We start from the raw sequence: 17,391 nt of genomic DNA on the forward strand, positions 1-17,391 counted from the left end.
CTTACGATTGTTTGCTGCATTGCTTGCATTGCGTTAATTTCTCGAAAGAGCAAAAGTTTCAGTCAACAACCACGTAGCTCCTCTTCTTTATGAGCATGAGGTCTAAGTACGGCAGCGGCGTCTTCTCAGGGGAACCAACACTATGTTTAATAAAAATAGCTGCTTTTTAACCTATTGAAGCTTTCAAATCTTATTTTAAATCTTACCCTGTATTGTGTAAAACATTCTCAGTAAATATTATATCATAATACAACTTTTTAACCCAAAGTACCAAATATTTTATGGAGCTTATCATGGATAATATCTTATGTTGGGCAATCATGTCTATGACAGACAGCCTCAGTTTATGTATAGGGATTGTTTGAATCTTGTGACATCAAGTCTGGTGTAGGGCCAATCTGATTATGTTTATTTTTCCAGGATGGATGACTTATCAAAGGCATGCATAATTAATTACAGGCTCCCCAGTACTTTGCAAATTACGTGTATACAGTACAGGGGCTTGTGTAACTGATCTTACAGTTAGATTTTAATTGGCAGGAGTTTATTTGTTATGTTGAAAATTTGAGTTATAGTGGATATTAATATTTAAAGACCACAACTGATGCAATTGACTTTACCGCTTACAAAAAACAGCTGGGATGTAATCTTGTTCGTTGTCAAATAAACTAAATTAATATAATAAACAAACTTTAAAATACCTGTAAAGCAAGAAAGTAACATCAGATTTTTTTTATTTCTTTTGTGAAGAAATAGTTTGTTTTTCAAAAATGACAGTGTTGAGATTTTTTTTTTTTAATTCTGTGCATAACACTACACAACACATTAGCTGAAATTTAAAGGACTTCAAAGGAATTTAAAGATTTAAGGTACTGTATTTAAAATCAGCATTAACGCTGAAACGAAATATTCTTCCAATGTTCAGCCCCCCGAACATATCTGTCTGTGTTGTGGATGTTGATGTGTGCCACTACACTCCCCCACCCTCGCCCTGTGGAAGAGTACTATGGGATTTACTCCACCCATAATTATCTCACTCCTCTTTACACTTTCCTTCTGCCCATCAGTTTTAATGTGCACTTGGATCTGTTTTCATAAACATATGCCAGACAGAAACTATTTTTGTCAAGCTTTAATCACTAACCAATTACTGCTGGATTTAAAGAGTTTGTTTACAACTGTTTTACTTTCATATACCGCTTTTGTTTTAATTTACCGTAAGACTGTAGAAAAATAAGGTCTAACCTAGAAAGTGGATAATGCTGCAGACTGTCTCTGACCAAGACCACAGCCCTGTGTCAGCTCAGCCCGTTCGCATGGAAATTCCCCTCACAAAAAGTCTATTTAACTGCACTGTTAAAAAGTAGGCCTTATACCACAAAAGTACCTCAATAAAGGTTTGAAACAGAGATGTCCATCCCTCTCGAGGAATATCCAGACATACAAACCGTCTTCACGGGTGTTAGGACAGAAAGAGAGGACATATGAGCTATACAGGACCTATATAGAACACAGGTTAGAGTTTTATCCTTGTCTATGGACAACGTGCTCTTATAGTCTGTCCACGGCCAAAGAAAAAAGATGATGGGTCCTCTTAAGACTTCTTCTCTCTTTTCCTCTCTCCCTTCCCTCAATCATTCTGTCTTTCATTGTGTCTGCCTGTTTCCCTGCTATTGTGTGCCAAAGCATATAGTCACAGGGAGACAGTGGGTCTTTGTCCTTTGGGTGAGGTTGGGAGGGAGGGAGTGAGATGAGGTGGGGTAGAAGAGGGGGATACACGGAGATAAGTCAGAGGGCAAGGGTGGGTAGATTTGGGAGGTAAAGAAGCAGGGAGGCGGGAGGGATGTGTCTGTTGTCAGCCTGGGTAATGATGGCAGACGAAGTGGGGGGCTGAGGCAGGGGGGTTGTGTAAGCAGTGATGGGGCTAATGGGACCACTGGGATAGGCAGGCTCAGGAGTGCCTCGTGAATCTATTTAGTATGTCAGCTACTTATGGCAGTGTTGGATGTACCCCCCACCCCCTCGGTTTTAAAATGAGACCCATCTATGCATCTGGTTTAGAAAAGGCTTTTAAATGTAGCCATAATAGTAATGAGGTTTGGCTAAGCTCTAAGCTCTTTTCAACTGTGAAACTACCACCTGCTCCTCCATACAGCACTAACACAATCTACAATAGCTTGGGAGCTCTTCTAGCAGTGGGTGCATATGTTCACAACTCAGGGGGAAACAGTCCACACCTCCACCAACACCATCGCACCATCAGGTGTTCTGGCAAAAATCAGTTTTAAATAGATCCAGAGCCCCTCGCTGGACCGATCCAGCCTGGTACAGTAAATCTACAGATCTGTAGCCTTCCCTTCAATGTGCTTTAGACCTGCTAATCCTGAACCCCCAAGAACTCAGCTGTCCTATACATCACCGCGCATAAAACTAAATCCTCAGTCTGGGAGGAAGCTAGCTTCCCGACACCAGTCCCATTCTGATGCTTTACAACGGAGGTACTGGTTTTACTTCAGACCAACGCCATAAAAAAAAGCCTGTGGACCTGGGGTGGAGGAGGAGAGGAGTGTAGACAGTGAGGTTGAGGATGAGATACAGAATAAAAAGACCAAAATAGGAGAAACTGTAGAACCAGAAAAGGGTGGAGTAGATTTGGTAAACAATAGGTCAGAAAGTAAAATTAAGAGACAGACATGGAACAGTTTGTTTTAGCCTGAATTTGGCAACAGGGTTTGTTTTTCAAAATAAATTCACTTAACAGAGCTCAGGGACACAGAAACAAGCAGTTGCACAAACAGCAGTCTACCTAAATTCTGAAATCTAGGACACAGAGTGACCATGTGACAAGCACTCCTAAATACTATCCATTTAGACGAATCATTTTATTTCTCTACACACATACACACACATAGACACTATCAATGGAAGCTCAGCTCAAAAAGCTTTTTAGACTGGCTTATCCTCAGCGGGCACGGGCTCAGTGATCGTTAAAACCTCTCAGTATTGATCTGTCAGCAGAGCACCCACCACGCTCTCTGCCCTTGAGAGCATCTCAGATCTCTGGAAAGAAGCATTTACTTCAAGGTCGTCTGACCGCTTTAAAAAACAATTTTTTTAAATTTTTTTTTTGTTCTGTCGTCACTTCTCCCCAAAAAGAGAGATCATTGCGGGAAGTACGATTTTGTTCGATGTATACTGATGGTGGTTTAGATGAAGGAAAATATGAGCAAAATGTAACCACATCTCCAAGCAAACAGGAGAGCCTGTTTAAGTTCTCAAGGTGCCACACTGCTGCCCTCAGGCAAGCGGGTCATTTTCTCCCTACTGGGAGACCAGAGCTCCCTAAGGGGTGTTTCAGAGCTACATACGTTGCATTTTGCTGAGATCTATTGATCTAGAACACTTAAATGATCCACCCATGTTGTAGACACATTGTCAGACCAATTGTTTTACACAGAATATGAAAGTTTATCTTAACCATCTCTTAATGAAACTCTGTTAGCCACGTGCAAAGGGTGGAGGGCTGGAGGCGAAACTCCACAGCACAATTCGCTGTAGTTATGTGGAAAATCACATTTAGGGAACGCAAAAGAGCAAGCCCTCTGAAGTCCAGAAAAAAATGCACTTCCACTTTTGTACTTAAGGTGAAAAAGGCATAGCATTTGTGATGAATGTGGAAGCCATGTGCCAATATAATGATTATTAATCCTTCAACCAGAATGGGAAGAAAGGAGCATGAGGGAAGACTAGTCAGGGAGTACAGTTGGTATTTATCAGGGTTTGGTTATAATTAAAGCCTGCATGCACACAAGTCTCGAGAGTGCATGACTGCAGACCACTTGTTGATCATTTGTCTGTCTTTTCTCTGCATTTCTTTCTGTAATAAACATGTAGTATAGCTCATTGTATGTCTTTCTGTCCTATCTCCCTTCAGTTGATGGGATCCTTTGTTCTGGCAGTGGGGCTGTGGCTGCGTTTTGACCCAGAAACTGTGGCTCTGCTCAATGGCGATAAGGCTCCAGACACCTTCTTCATTGGTGAGTGCTATAACACACCTCAGGTGATCTCCACAGTCAATGTACAAACAGTGTGGGTGTGTCGCAATTACATTCAACACAAGGCCATTGATTCAATACAGGTGTTGAATAATTCACCAAAGATTTTGTCGAAAATCTGTGGAAGTGCTGTTGTCAACTTGAAATGATAAATTGTGTTTTTGTCACCGCATTGGGTTGTTTTTCTTGTAAAGCACAACTTGGTTTTGTGTTTCAAATATATGCTGCAGGGAAACCACTCTAAATGGGCCAAGGAAAATGCGGTTGTTTCAATATGAAGTATCAGCAATTAAAGTTTTATGCTGACTAGATATCATCAATGGAAAGTGGAAATTTAAGGCCCATTCTCCTTATTTTGCTGTATTGAAGATAATGTGGCATTTATCGAAGATTGACATTTGATTGTGACTTTTCTTTATAAAAATTCTGAAAATTAAAACTTTGTATTGCCGTATCATTTTTAAGTAAACTACATACGTATCAAAAACCTGGTCAATGTCATGCTGCCCTCATCTCTGTCATTCTCAGCCTATTGAAGTGCTTTAAAATTGTTTATTGACACGTTTCGTGCAACTCCCTTTGCCTATGAATAAATGTCTGTGTTGGAGGGGGTATTCCTACCACAGGCTTCCCTCCACGTACACGCACATACACACAAATACACACTCCATTACCACATATAAAAGCCCACACACGCACAGAAATTGGGTGTAAAGGACAAGTATCCACTGCTTCTACACAAGTCTGTCTTTTAATGTGTGAATGTACTTTACGTTTCTGATTGTCCTAGTTTGCCCCAGTACGTTTTGCCATACACATATAAATGTCAGAATTCAACATGATCTCACACTTTTTCTATTATTAGAAATCTGGAGATTAGTGTGAAAAACAGGAAATAAGTGCTTTACATGGAGCATAAATACGCAAGGAAAACCACATGGCCGCTAACCACCTTTCTATCCAGTCACCCTGCCCAGATGGAAAGAGAGAGACATAGGGGAGGAGTAGGGACAGTTAAAAAGCCATATGGAGGAGGACAGTCATAGAAACAGATGGGGATCCATGGCGAAATTTTGTATTAAAAACAAATTGGGACGTCAAATGAAATGACAGTGCAGAATTTGAGAAGAAGACGAGAGCAGTGTTTAGCCATACAGTGTGGGATTACTCTTTAACATCCACTCCCATCACAAAGTGGTTTGTGTGATACTTACGTAGATGTCAGTTATTTCTACCGTCTACACATTAAACTATTCTGTTCCTGATTGGTACTTTATTTTCTTTTCCAAATCCAGCTGTACTGTTTATAGTGATAACGTTGTGTAATGGTAGACAAGTGTGTTTGTGTGTGTGTGTGTCTGTCTGTGTGTTTGTGTGAACTAAGACGCAGATGTCCATGCAGTTTGACTGAGGATGAGTGGCTTCTGTCAGGTCCTCTGAGAGTATAGTGCTACACATGGCTTTGACAGCTGAGAGCGCTCAACAGTTGCTATGCCTCGTTCCCATGGCATCAGGCCCAGACATAACTTCTTAGTACTTTGAAATGTCGTATGATAAGAAAATGAGAACAACTTCAGGCTAAGAGCTATCCAAGGACAAAACCAGTGCAGTCTTCTTTGAAAGTATAAAACAGCATCTAGTTAAGTTGTGTGGATACAGCAGCTTTACTTGTCAGTTAAAAGCTCCTCAGCCTGCTAACCGATCATTTAACACCTCAAGCTGGCTATCATTCCACCTGAGCCCACATTACCTGGGGGCTGATGCGTCCTCTCTCAGCCTGTCCTCTGCAGAGCTGTCGTCTTGCAACAGACCCAACCTGTATGAGAGCAAACTTGTGGAACCAATCTGTTGCCGAGTTCCTCCCCTCAGACCGACCCATGATGTGCATTTCCTAACGAGTGGAAAGGCATCTAAAGGACATGAAGCTTCCCATATAGAGCTCCCCCTAAAACAGGCTCACGCTAACAAGGCCTTTTTACGAGGCATCTCATATGAGGACCCTATTAAATGGCACGACAAGTGGGTCCACTTTAAAAAAAGGATCTGACAAAGCACCAGTCACTTGGCTGCCATTTGTTCAGCTCACCACAGAAATAGTACAGTCTGAAATGTTGATGCCACTGTCTGAGTTCTGCCTGGCAATCTACTGTAGACAGTGACTGTTTCAGTTCATAGTCCTTGCTACCCCCTGCTGGTGACTCAGTAAATTAAAATTGCCAGGTGAACTAAAAGAGAAAAGCTGAGCATTTTGTCAGACATGTAGTGGTGAATCAACCCACAGAAGCAAAGTGAACGCACCTTTTTAGGCTGATGTATCTTTATTATGTTAATGTATAGAATCTTCCCTGTTCCCCCAGGTGTGTATATACTGATTGGTGCTGGTAGCCTGGTGATGTTGGTTGGTTTCTTCGGCTGCTGCGGAGCTGTGCGGGAATCTCAGTGCCTGCTGGGTTCAGTGAGTACAAATGCACACAAAAAACGTGGGCAAAAACTGAACTGGAATGCACCCATATACTTTTCACAAGTACCGATTACTTACTATCCCTTTTGGATCTTTTCAGTTCTTTGCCTGTTTGTTGATCATCTTTGGAGCTGAGGTGGCAGCAGGAGTGTTTGGATTCTTAAACAAAGACAAGGTACGTTTATTTTTTCACGGCTAGATTAGTTAATATAATGTTTTTGCGTACTGCGATAATTGTGATAAATCCTGATTGCACCGCGTCATTCACTTTTCCTCTTTCACACAGATAATTGAAGACGTTCAGAACTTCTACGCAACAACTTACAATGAAAACAATAACAGCACTTTGATCATCTCATACCAGAAAGTAGTATGTAAAAAAAAATAGATTTATGGTAACTTTTGGCAGAAAAATAGCATTACTACAAGGAATTTTGCATGTACTTGTAATATGTTTCATCCTCTTATGCTATTTTTTTCCACTTTCAGCTGAACTGTTGTGGAACCTCAGCAAACCCCTGCCCTGATCCCCAACCAGATACCAAGGTAAGATCTTTCACGAGCTCCAGACTCAGGATGGAAATTCAATTCTGCCCCTTTGTTGTTGAATGAATGAGTCTGGGTGCCATGCAAAACATCCTGGTTCACTTGAACTTAATACTGCTTTCCTCCTCTTATCTTTGGTTTGCAGGACTGTGAGACAGGCATCAAGGAATTCTTTAACAGTAAACTCTACATCATCGGGTATGTGGGCATCGGCATCGCTGGAGTCATGGTGAGTCAGGTTCTGAGAAGAGTTGATAACACACACAGTTACACACAGATTGTGATTGAGAATGATTTTATTTAAAAAAAAAAAAAAAAAAACTTCCTCCCTCTCAACAGATCATTGGGATGATCTTCAGTATGGTTCTCTGTTGTGCCATTCGCAACAGCAGGGAGGTCATCTAAGCTGGATCCAACCCTCCTTCACCCACCCCTGAGAGACTGTACAGCCTTCAGATCAAATGTCAACCCCTGTCAATCTTCCACCCAGGGACCCAGGAAATTGACACTGTTCTAAAAATTCCATTCCAGCGTGGTGGTCAACCCAATTCTCCTGGCCTGGTCTTCCATTTTCTCTGAAATTGTCTTTATTTATTTGCCATCACAAGCCAAGTAGCAGACTCTACCTTCCATAACAGTCTGCTTATTACCTACACCATTCACATATCCAGTGGGAGCAGTATAGTTTCTGATGTTGCCCTGACAATCTGTCAGATTGTTTTTCCTCATGGCCATTTGGCTGCCACTACAAATTTTAACACACATACTGTCGCAGAAGTGTCAGTGCTTTTTTACACAGCAGTGACACTGAGCCCACAGCTGTGGGAAACTTATGCCCGAGAGAGCAATCTGAGGTGAAAGCAGCTGAGTTTGCTTATGTGTGCACACAGAAATCAAGACACACACGGATGAGCACATACACATAAATACAGCAATGTTGTGTTACGTGAGACCAGAGCCGGAAAAAAGGTTGTTTGGCATCTCATAGGGAGTCCTGATTGGTGGAATCGGAGTGGAGTGTCGAGAGAGGGAATGGCCAGTGAATGTGCTGAGAATGCATCCATCGTGCAGCCAAAGGGGTCTTACTCCGACACATACAGCATACACACACTCTGTGAACTGTGCTATCAACACAGGTTGGTCTTTGCAAGGAAAATCCACAGTTATCTTACAGGAATAGTTCAATATTTTGGGGAATACTCTCATTCAATTTCTTGCCGCCAGACAGAAGATTGAAAGCACTTTCATGTCTGTATAGTAAATATTAGCTCAGCACAAAGATTGGAAACAGGGGAAATAGCTAGCCTGGCTCTGTGTGGATCTTTTTAGGCAGATTTTCTTACCTTTGGACAGAGCCAAACTATCTGTTTCCCCCTGTGTCTAGTTTTTATTCGAAGCTGACGAGATGACGGCCGTAGCCTTATATTTGCCATACAAACATGAAAGTGCTATCAATCTTCTCTTCTAACTCTTTGGCAAGGAAGCATATTTCCCAAAATATCAAACTATTCCTTTAAATGAACACACCACTGGGTTTGCCTGTTTTTCTCCATTTACTACAAATCATACACACTTGACAATAAAAGATAACAATTTTGAAAACAATACTGGTATGTTTAAGAAATGTTGACTATGGTGGATTAAACAACTCAAGCAAGTTTCAAGAGTCCTCTATTGTGCAGAAATTAATGGAATAACTGCGTGTAGTGGTAGGAAAAGCACTGTACATCAAAACATTTAAAATGTTAAGTATACATGATTTGCATAAGAAAGATGATTTTAAAAACAACCAAACGCCTGCTTAGTTAAAACCAAATTCTGTTTTCATCCCAAAGGAAAAGCCCCTCATCTGTTTGGTGGTGCAACGCGGTAACATAAATACCACTTCCTACCCCTGATAATATATATGCTCTCTTACTTAAGAGAGTACCCCTTGAACTTCTGTTGACTATATGTCAAGACCCAGATCATGTGGACATGTCTTCAGGCTAAACACATACTGAAAACAGGCACTGTGACAGCGAAATTATGTTATTCGAGTCAGGCATTTGATCTCTTCCCACTTCCATCTTGTTCCCCATGTGTGCCTTAAACGTACACCACCCACAACAACAACAAAAAAAAGTTTATTAACCTCAGCAGATAGGATTGGGTGAAAAGAAATACCCCACCTGAAATCACTTCCATTTGCCCAAGTTAAATCAGGCCACTGCGTGAAGAATGAATATGAAGGGTTTATTCCCGGTGTCAGGACTCCAGTATGTAAATATGTTTGGGTATTAGTTTTTTATTTTTTATTTTTTTTTGTAGCTGTACATTATTTCTGGCTGATGTGATAGTTACTATTTAACATTCTGTGTGTAGACAGAGGCTTGCAGTAGTTTTACAGTGTTGTAGTAATGACAGTGTAGTCAAGGCAGATCCACACAGCCAAAACAGTTTCTTAACGTGCCTTTCTTTGATAACAACTCTATTTTTGAACAACAGGCTGTCTGAACATAGCAAAACTGTACATACGTTTGTAGAGTTGGACTGCAATTAACTGTCATATACATTGGACGAGTAGCACATATGGCTCGACTGTGTCCTCTCAGCCAAGAGAGCTGGTGAAAGCAACAGTTTCTCTTCCAACTATTTCAAAAGCCTCTTGGTACTAATAAAATGTATTCTGAGGACTCAAAACAATAATCTTAATGTTGACGAAGTCCAGATGATCAAACTATATGGGACGCAAGCACTTGTATATATTACTCCTGCTCCAGTGTGGCGTTACGTACGTGAGGAGACAACGAAGGCTGCTTACCACTTCAGGCTGTAGGGATGCCAGTCGGCAGTGTTTACTGTGAGATGACACAACAGAGTCACTAGTACGTCACTTCAGAGGCTCTGAGGAGTTAAAGTATGATGAACTAGGAACAGTTTAGTGCTACTCAATCCACAATACTGTCGGTGTGTTCCACGGTTATACTTGTTTGAGCAAATCTGGAGATGTATTGTACCGTCGAGCCTTTCATAGTTGATTGTGTGTTAATTTATTTTAATACCATTCCAGGCTTCTCAGGAAGATAGGTGATTGAAGTTTAATAAAGCTTTTTAAGTTTCACAGATCTTCATTTGTAAGAGTTTCCCTTCTTTCATCACAGAGGCTTACGTATTCTGACTTCATCAGTTTACAGTTAGCCATCATATTTGTCCAAATAACCATGTAAACTAGTAAAAAGGTCAAAGGTGGTGCGCTTGGCAAAATAACAGAATCAGCTCTTGGTTAATAATTAATAATTAAAAGTATTTTTGCATTTGCGTTTCTGATTCTTACAAGTAGCTTAATATGAGATTTTTCTATATTTAATAACTTGTGAATTCTCTTAGCATCAAAGACATCAGCCAGCATCAGAATCCACCATTACACACACAGCCCGAGTCACACACCCTTCTTGCTGCTTGGTTTCAGGCCCTGAAGACATACTGGTAAGTCCACTTCCAGTCCTCTCCATTACAGAAATACAACCTCCACACATAGCCACATGTAGTTTACACAGGCTGGTACTTTGATCGGATCCTTTGTGAAAATGGTGAGTTATCACCAAACGTGCAGTGCTGGAACAAAACATAAAAATGTAGAAGATTCTAAATTCAGGAGTGTATACTGTGGTTGTAGGTAAGAATTTAGAAGGAATCACCTGATCTCCAGGAAGGCCAGCACTACATGGCTGTAGTAATTTATAGTACGGGGAACAGGGTGCTGGAGTGGTGAGAATTAGTTATATTTAAGCAGATAGTAGTTTTAATGTCGCTTGTGAAGAATGAAAAATATTAAATGTAAAATTTAAGATAAAATTGTTTTAGAAACAAATTCAGACTGATAACTTCATACATCGTAAAGTGATTTCTTTTATATTTCCTCCCAGCTGAATGTATTTGATATCCCCTGTGATTAAGTAGGTTTCCAGGTTTAGTCGCATGAGTCTCATGTCAGTGTTTCACCTTTCTGCACTTGAGCTTAAAGGACAGCTGAATATTTAGTTGAGGGGGATCGTTATGCGTGCGATGCCAGCGGAGGCTCAAGGACTACCCAGTGTAGAGTTACCCCAACACTGCAGCATGAGCATTTTTACCGACCCAAGCTTACCCATGCCAGTGATGCATGTGTAGAGGAGTAGGGTAACACCTTTCAAGCTTGCATCAGAAAAAGTACTGTAGCGTATGCAGTCAGCCCCGCTGCTTGTTTCCGATAGCCCTACCTGAGACTACATGAATGAAGGAGTTCCACCTTTGTTATTGTCGACTATAATATGCAATGCTTCAGGCTACACACACTCCACAAATAACACAAATAAACACTCCATTTATAAATATTTATTCAGCATTTAGAAATCTGTATTTACATGCGTAATTCTAAAATGAACGTAAATAAATAATTATCCTCTCAACTGGTTGAAAAATTCTCCAACTGTCCTTAATTTGAATTTAACTTAGAGTTTGAGAAAATTTGAAAAATACAGGCCACATTTACATTTATATATTTAAATTTTCCAGAAGAAAGAGTGCAGCTAAACAACGGACTCTCTTCTGCTTCTAAATGCCTTACATGATACAAGTGTGTGAGTTCTTCTGTCTCTAACTGACAAGAAAACCTGACCAGTCACAGACAACCACAGTCAACACAGAGAAAGGGGCTACATGTAGGTCATGTTGCACTTTCTTTTTTCCCCAGACGACTTGGTCCCAAAAGTCTTGTCCACCATAACTCTAGTTTACCACCATAAAAAGCTGCTCTCCAAAGTCAACTGCAGAAGGCCTTATTTAGCTATTTAGCTGCAGAGTTTAAGCCTACAAGTTACATAGTCAGAGTTGTGTAGGCTGCCACAGACTGATTCACAGTGCCCAGTAAAAACCCCAAACACCTCAACCACAATTATTTGCCAGAACAAACACCAGAAAGCTTCTATGGAAAGCTGTTGTCTTGTGAGCAACTATTTAAAGAGCACTATTTAGAGGCACAGAAACCACTCCTGGTAACACACAGTAATGCAACACAGAATCCCTGTATGGCATACCAGTGGATAGGAGGCAGTCCAAATGCTTCGTTATAAGCTATCAGGTCTCTTCCCGGCAAAGTTGTTTGGAGAACAGCATGTGGCAATCATTTTGTGATAGAGGTTATTTACCAAATTATATATACTTTTAAAACAAATACACTATGTACATAGACCAGGATCAACATCCATGGCCCAGTCTCACATCTAACCCTTTAAAACAGGATTGAAGCTATTCAAGTAAAGTTTCAAGATTCTGCGGTTGTTACTTGGTGCTCCTTGGCAAACTCAGGTCTCTTTTGCAACACCGTGTAACAGCCATCACATACAGTGAATCCCAAGATGGCACAGTTGGAGAGATATGCAGGTTAGAATTACTGTGACGGGTAAGTGATACGGGGTACATTTAGGGGTAGGGCTTGACCTAAGGAAACAGGGATAGGTTTGGTGCCACAGGAGTAAAAATCAAGTCTGATATGGGTGAAATGATGACCAATGTTAGACTATCAAGTCACTCAGTGAGGGAGGCTAGTCTTTTCTTGCCATAAGCTCCACTGAAGTCCATACGGACAGGTACATTTCAATCTCCATCTCTAAATAGGAGAGAGTCATGCTAAAGGCATAATTTGAAACCATTTCGAAATAAAATGGCATCTCTTTGGTCCCTTTAGCGTTTTACTCTGAAACCTCCAACAATAAAGAGGTACACAGTAATAGAGAGCTGGGTCCATAGCTGCCTGTAATTTAATGAGGCGGCAGAAAGACTAGGAAACAGCTTGTTTATGCAGAGTAGATGTTGTAGGGCGTGTACCCGAGCAGGAACTCTCCAACTCCTACAAAGTACACAACCTGGGCAATGCCAAAGAGTGGAGCAATTACCAGGGCCCGGCAACTGGCCCCCTTGAGGAACGCTCCAGGCCCCTCCTTTCTCAGGATCTTTCTGTAATGGAGGAGAGAGCGCAGGGTTAGCATGAAACTAGTGCCATTCACATCATCCCTGGTCACGGAAAGGCACAATCCTTGATGATACTGAGATTCATCCCAGATAAATTTGCTGGGAATCCAGTGATAAAAGTATGATTACCTGACACAGTCCACCACTCCATTGTAGGTTTCCTCATTAGCTCCTTTTTTGAGTGATTGTAGCCTTGTTTTGATCACTGCAAAAGATATAAACAAACCTTATTTTAGTTGAGAATTTATAAAGATCTGTGAAACATAAAATTTCAGTTAAAATTAAACTGGTGTTCAGTCCCCAGTCCCCCAAACATTGACCAGTCATCTGCATAGACAGAGTCCCTCACCGTCACAAGGGCTGACAGTCACTGCAGCGACACAACCAGCCAAGCAGCCAGACATGAAGGACCAATAGAAGGGTACAGATGGGTCTTCAGATGAATGCTGACCGAGCTGGTGGAGATGTGCGAAAAGAGGGAAGTACACAACGGAGAACGGGATGTCCCTGGAAAGGCAACAAAACAGGCATGCTCACTACGTCAAGAGATCATTGACAGAAGAAGGAAAACCAGTTAAGCAAGATCAAGGATTAAATCCCATCTCACCTCATCAATGTGGCCCCGAGTCCCCTGTACAGTCCCGTGACTCCGTTGGTCCTCAGCAGGTCTCTAGTGATCTGTGTGGCAGACACTCGTATGACTTGAGGCGCAGGGGTGGTGTTGTAAGAACGGCTAAGAACAGCACTGGTCCCCGCTATCTTCAGAGTCGTTACCACACTAGGCATCACCCTCTGCTGGGCCGCTAGCAGAAAAAAGGAAACATATAGTTTTTCTCCAGGGCGTAAATAGTAACAACCCAAAGCATTATTTGATGCAGGTAATCTATTGTGCTGTTCTTGTAATTACCTAGCCTGCCAGCATCCTGCAGCTGGATCTTGAGCATCTCCATGGGTGTGGTGACAATGACCTGGCACATTCCTGCACAGCATCCTGCCAACATCTCCTTGAACACTGTTAACCTGCTACTGAAGACACAGACACCAAGTAAAAACCAAAGTTAAAAACCAGAAATGAAATTGCATTACAAGAATCTTATATCTTTCAGTGCTACCACTCACCCATCCTTGCTCAACTGGTGGCGGAAGAAGTCATTAGCAGCTAGCTTGATGGCCTTCTCTGGGGTTACGAGGGTGAGATTTACTGCAGCACCTGCAACAACAAGCACTGCTCATGACAAACTGGATTCTAATTAAATGAAAACTCAACCGCTCTCACTGAACCATATGCATTCAGCAGTTTGATAGCACACATTGCATAGAAGAAATTAATATTTATTTAATATAACAGTAAATTAGGTATAACAACTTTACAGTCTGTGAATTAAACCAATTCCACTCACTGGATCAAAGAGGTTGTCAAACAGACACCAATCTAAGTTATGTAAACTCGAACAAAAGTAGGCTAACTGCCCAGTACGTATATATCATTCAAAGTGACTATTCAACGATCACATATTAAAAAAGGCACGTATGGACAGTCTGACTAGTCTTACCTCTATACATGCCAAAGTAGCCTTCAGATTTGACTGTCTTTATCAGGCAATCCATCCTGAAGAAAAAAAGAGAAGTATATTAGCTATGCAGACAAGGTTGTCATAGTATATTCTGCTACCATGTCAAATTATGTTTTGCTATCACAAAATAGAGTGTATATAGCTTGTTCCCAACATGGGGACAGGAGCTCAGTTTTTCAAGCTTGATACTTTGAAATAAATCTATCACTGACCACAGAGAGACAGCCTACTCTAAAAGTTATTACTGAAGGTGAAAAGGCCATTATCTGTCCACTTAATTAAGTACACAATATCAACGTTTTGATAGTACACATGAAATGGAAGGGGTGATCTTCCTTTTGCCGACTGTGGGGCCTTACATGTTCTTGTAGAGTTGCTGCCCGCTGCGCTGGTTCTGCAAGCGGGTCTTGGCCAGGTCAATTGGAAACACACAGGTGACTCCTACCATGCCTGCAATCCCTCCATTGATCAGTTTGGCTGGGAGGCTGTTCAAGGACAAGTCAAACAGACATGCACATAATCATTCCTACTATTCTTACTACATTTAGACTAGAGTAAGATGGGGCATTCTCAAGTAAAGTGACAATACATGCTGAAACTGAACTGAAGCAGTACAAGGATTTGTCATCTGAAGCACAAGATTAAGGACGTTATCTGTGCGGGAAGGTAATTCATTATGCCTTTTAAAGTGTGTGTGTGTGTGTGTGTGTGTGTGTGTGTGTGTGTGTGTGTGTGTGTGTGTGTGTGCGCATTGCAACAGAACTGGATACAGAATGACTGCCTCTGGGAATCTGGTCCTCCAAAAATAACTTGCAACAGAGTAAATCAAACATCATATACCTATGTGTATGAGGCATTACACTTCCTAAGGCTTCTAGGCCATGTTACTTCCAGAGAAACAACAGATTGCAAACTAGAACTGTTTACTATATAAAGTTAATGGAACCAAATGATTAAAGCATGCCTTATTCCTATTTTTGTCTACGAGCAGCCTACATATCATGATGGATGGTTTGGTCAGGTTCATACCTAATCTGCTGTTGCTGGGCCATGGTTCTTGGTTGTCCAAGTGCAAAAGTTGGTCAGCACAAAGGAGGAGGCCGCAGAGGGAGAGCAGGCTGAGAGTCCCTGAGAGACACTGAGCAAGGCAAGAGTACGAAGAAGCTCAGGGGTATATATATAAAGAGAGAGGCATGTCCAGCCCTGCAGATACAATTTGACATCACTCTCCACCCCCCATCACTGCCAGCCAAGAAATGGAGCCAGGGTCAGTCATCACCTTACCAAAATCCAACCACAATGCAAATAGCTTCCCGGGATACACCTGCCCACTGGGTCAGAGAATTAGTTCAATTTTCGAAACGGGGCCTCTGTCCAAATTCATTATTCAACCGCTATCTTATTAAAATTTAGAGCAGTTTGATTGAAGAAAAGCCAACAAGTTAGATGACAGAGCTAATGCTGGCTGTGCAAAAGGTGCTGCAATACAATGTCTGGTTCATATCACTTCTGCATAGATATAACTTTATTCTGCACATCTAGAGTCGTTCATATTCAAAACATGTCAATAATAAAGCTCTTCAAGAATAAACTCAAATGCTCATGACTTTTCTTACACCCTTTAATCTTTTTGTTTCTAAAATGTGCCTACATGGATGTCAAGTTCAGCTCGAAAGCGCCACAAGTGGTCATTTTGTCTGGGAGAAAAGGACTGAGGGCCACCACCACTTTCTACTACCACGTTAAGATCTAAATACTATGGGGTCTTAGTATCATTTTTAGGTGACCGCTGGTAAAACCTATCTGTAATATGGCTGAAACTAATAAGGATACAGGTTGTCCACAGAATAAGGTGTAAGACCGATTTTGAAAGTTAACTGTATCGGCTCTGAGTATCCCCTGACCTTACACATGAATAAGCCTGCCCACATTTTGCGCATTTTGCAGACCCTCTAACGGGCCCCTAACTTGGCCTACAGTAGACTGACCAAGAATAACTGGGAAACTTGGCGGTGGCCTGACAAAACGTGAGAGCACGCATCCACCCACCTTGGCATGAGGTCAAAGATTTAACGCTGCCGAGGCAAAGTCTGGCGTCCCGCTCCTCCTCCCCGCGGCCCCGCAGCACTGGATTCAGTGAACGGTTGGAGGGACCGAGGAAGCGCGCTCGCCAGCCAGGGGCGTTTCAGGCCTCACATCCTGGCCAATGGAAAGACTTTTTTTTTTCTTTTCTTTTGTAAAGTGGGAGGGGACCAAATCGTCTCAAAACGCCTGTTAACCCAGGTGAGCATGATGCAACCCCCCCCCCCGAGGAAGTTGGTTTGCACAGGATAAACGCTTCAATTTAGTTTGTACTTTATGTGTTTTGTACATAACAACAACAACAACAATAATAATAATGATATTGAATCTGTTGAGCATTTATATTTTGAATGTGTGTATGTTTGCAAATAATGGAAAGACTTTCATGAATGGCTTTCAAGTGGCCACCTGATTGTCCCAGGTAGGCTAGTTCTCTATTTGAGGTAAATTTAGGACAAAAAAACGCAGAATCACTATCTGTTGATTCCCGCAATATTATATACACAAGTGTACATTTTTCAGATGCCCCCCTTCTTTTCCAGTGTATTCTCTGTAGACGTTTTTTCATCTACTTGCCTGACTTCAGTTTCCTTGTTGTTGTTGTTGATTTGGGGGAGGGTGAGCATGTGTATCTGTTCTGTTACTCTTTTTTCTTGGTATTGAATTTGGAATAGAGCTTTGC

General features: G+C 41.5%; 2 protein-coding genes across 3 annotated transcripts in view; one reads left to right on the plus strand and one right to left on the minus strand.

Annotated features, from left to right (window-relative positions):
- The window catches only part of LOC120803511 (tetraspanin-2-like), a 12,840-nt gene extending 2,672 nt beyond the window's left edge, over positions 1-10,168 (plus strand). Inside the window, exons 2-8 of the mRNA XM_040152022.1 lie at positions 3,935-4,037; positions 6,413-6,510; positions 6,617-6,691; positions 6,803-6,886; positions 7,006-7,062; positions 7,208-7,291; positions 7,402-10,168. Of these exons, the coding sequence (XP_040007956.1) occupies positions 3,935-4,037; positions 6,413-6,510; positions 6,617-6,691; positions 6,803-6,886; positions 7,006-7,062; positions 7,208-7,291; positions 7,402-7,467 (567 nt within the window). The 3' untranslated portion in view covers positions 7,468-10,168. The remainder of the gene's footprint in view (positions 1-3,934; positions 4,038-6,412; positions 6,511-6,616; positions 6,692-6,802; positions 6,887-7,005; positions 7,063-7,207; positions 7,292-7,401) is intronic.
- A 1,262-nt stretch (positions 10,169-11,430) lies between these two features.
- LOC120803505 (mitochondrial glutamate carrier 1-like) lies at positions 11,431-16,777 on the minus strand. 2 transcript variants are annotated; one of them, XM_040152013.1, is made up of 10 exons: positions 16,677-16,777; positions 15,657-15,765; positions 14,987-15,112; positions 14,607-14,662; positions 14,173-14,263; positions 13,961-14,076; positions 13,661-13,856; positions 13,403-13,560; positions 13,183-13,258; positions 11,431-13,038 (listed from the first exon to the last, which is right to left on the minus strand). In XM_040152013.1, exons 2-10 carry the CDS (start codon positions 15,677-15,679, stop codon positions 12,879-12,881), a joined length of 1,002 nt encoding a protein of 333 aa, XP_040007947.1. In that variant the 5' UTR covers positions 15,680-15,765; positions 16,677-16,777; the 3' UTR covers positions 11,431-12,878. The 2 variants fall into 2 exon arrangements, with proteins under 2 accessions (XP_040007947.1, XP_040007946.1); XM_040152012.1 differs by having other exon boundaries at positions 13,961-14,079.
- Between the last annotated feature and the right edge of the window lie 614 nt (positions 16,778-17,391).

Source organism: Xiphias gladius, chromosome 18 (genome assembly GCF_016859285.1).
Source record: "Xiphias gladius isolate SHS-SW01 ecotype Sanya breed wild chromosome 18, ASM1685928v1, whole genome shotgun sequence".
NCBI classification, from domain to species: domain Eukaryota; kingdom Metazoa; phylum Chordata; class Actinopteri; order Istiophoriformes; family Xiphiidae; genus Xiphias; species Xiphias gladius.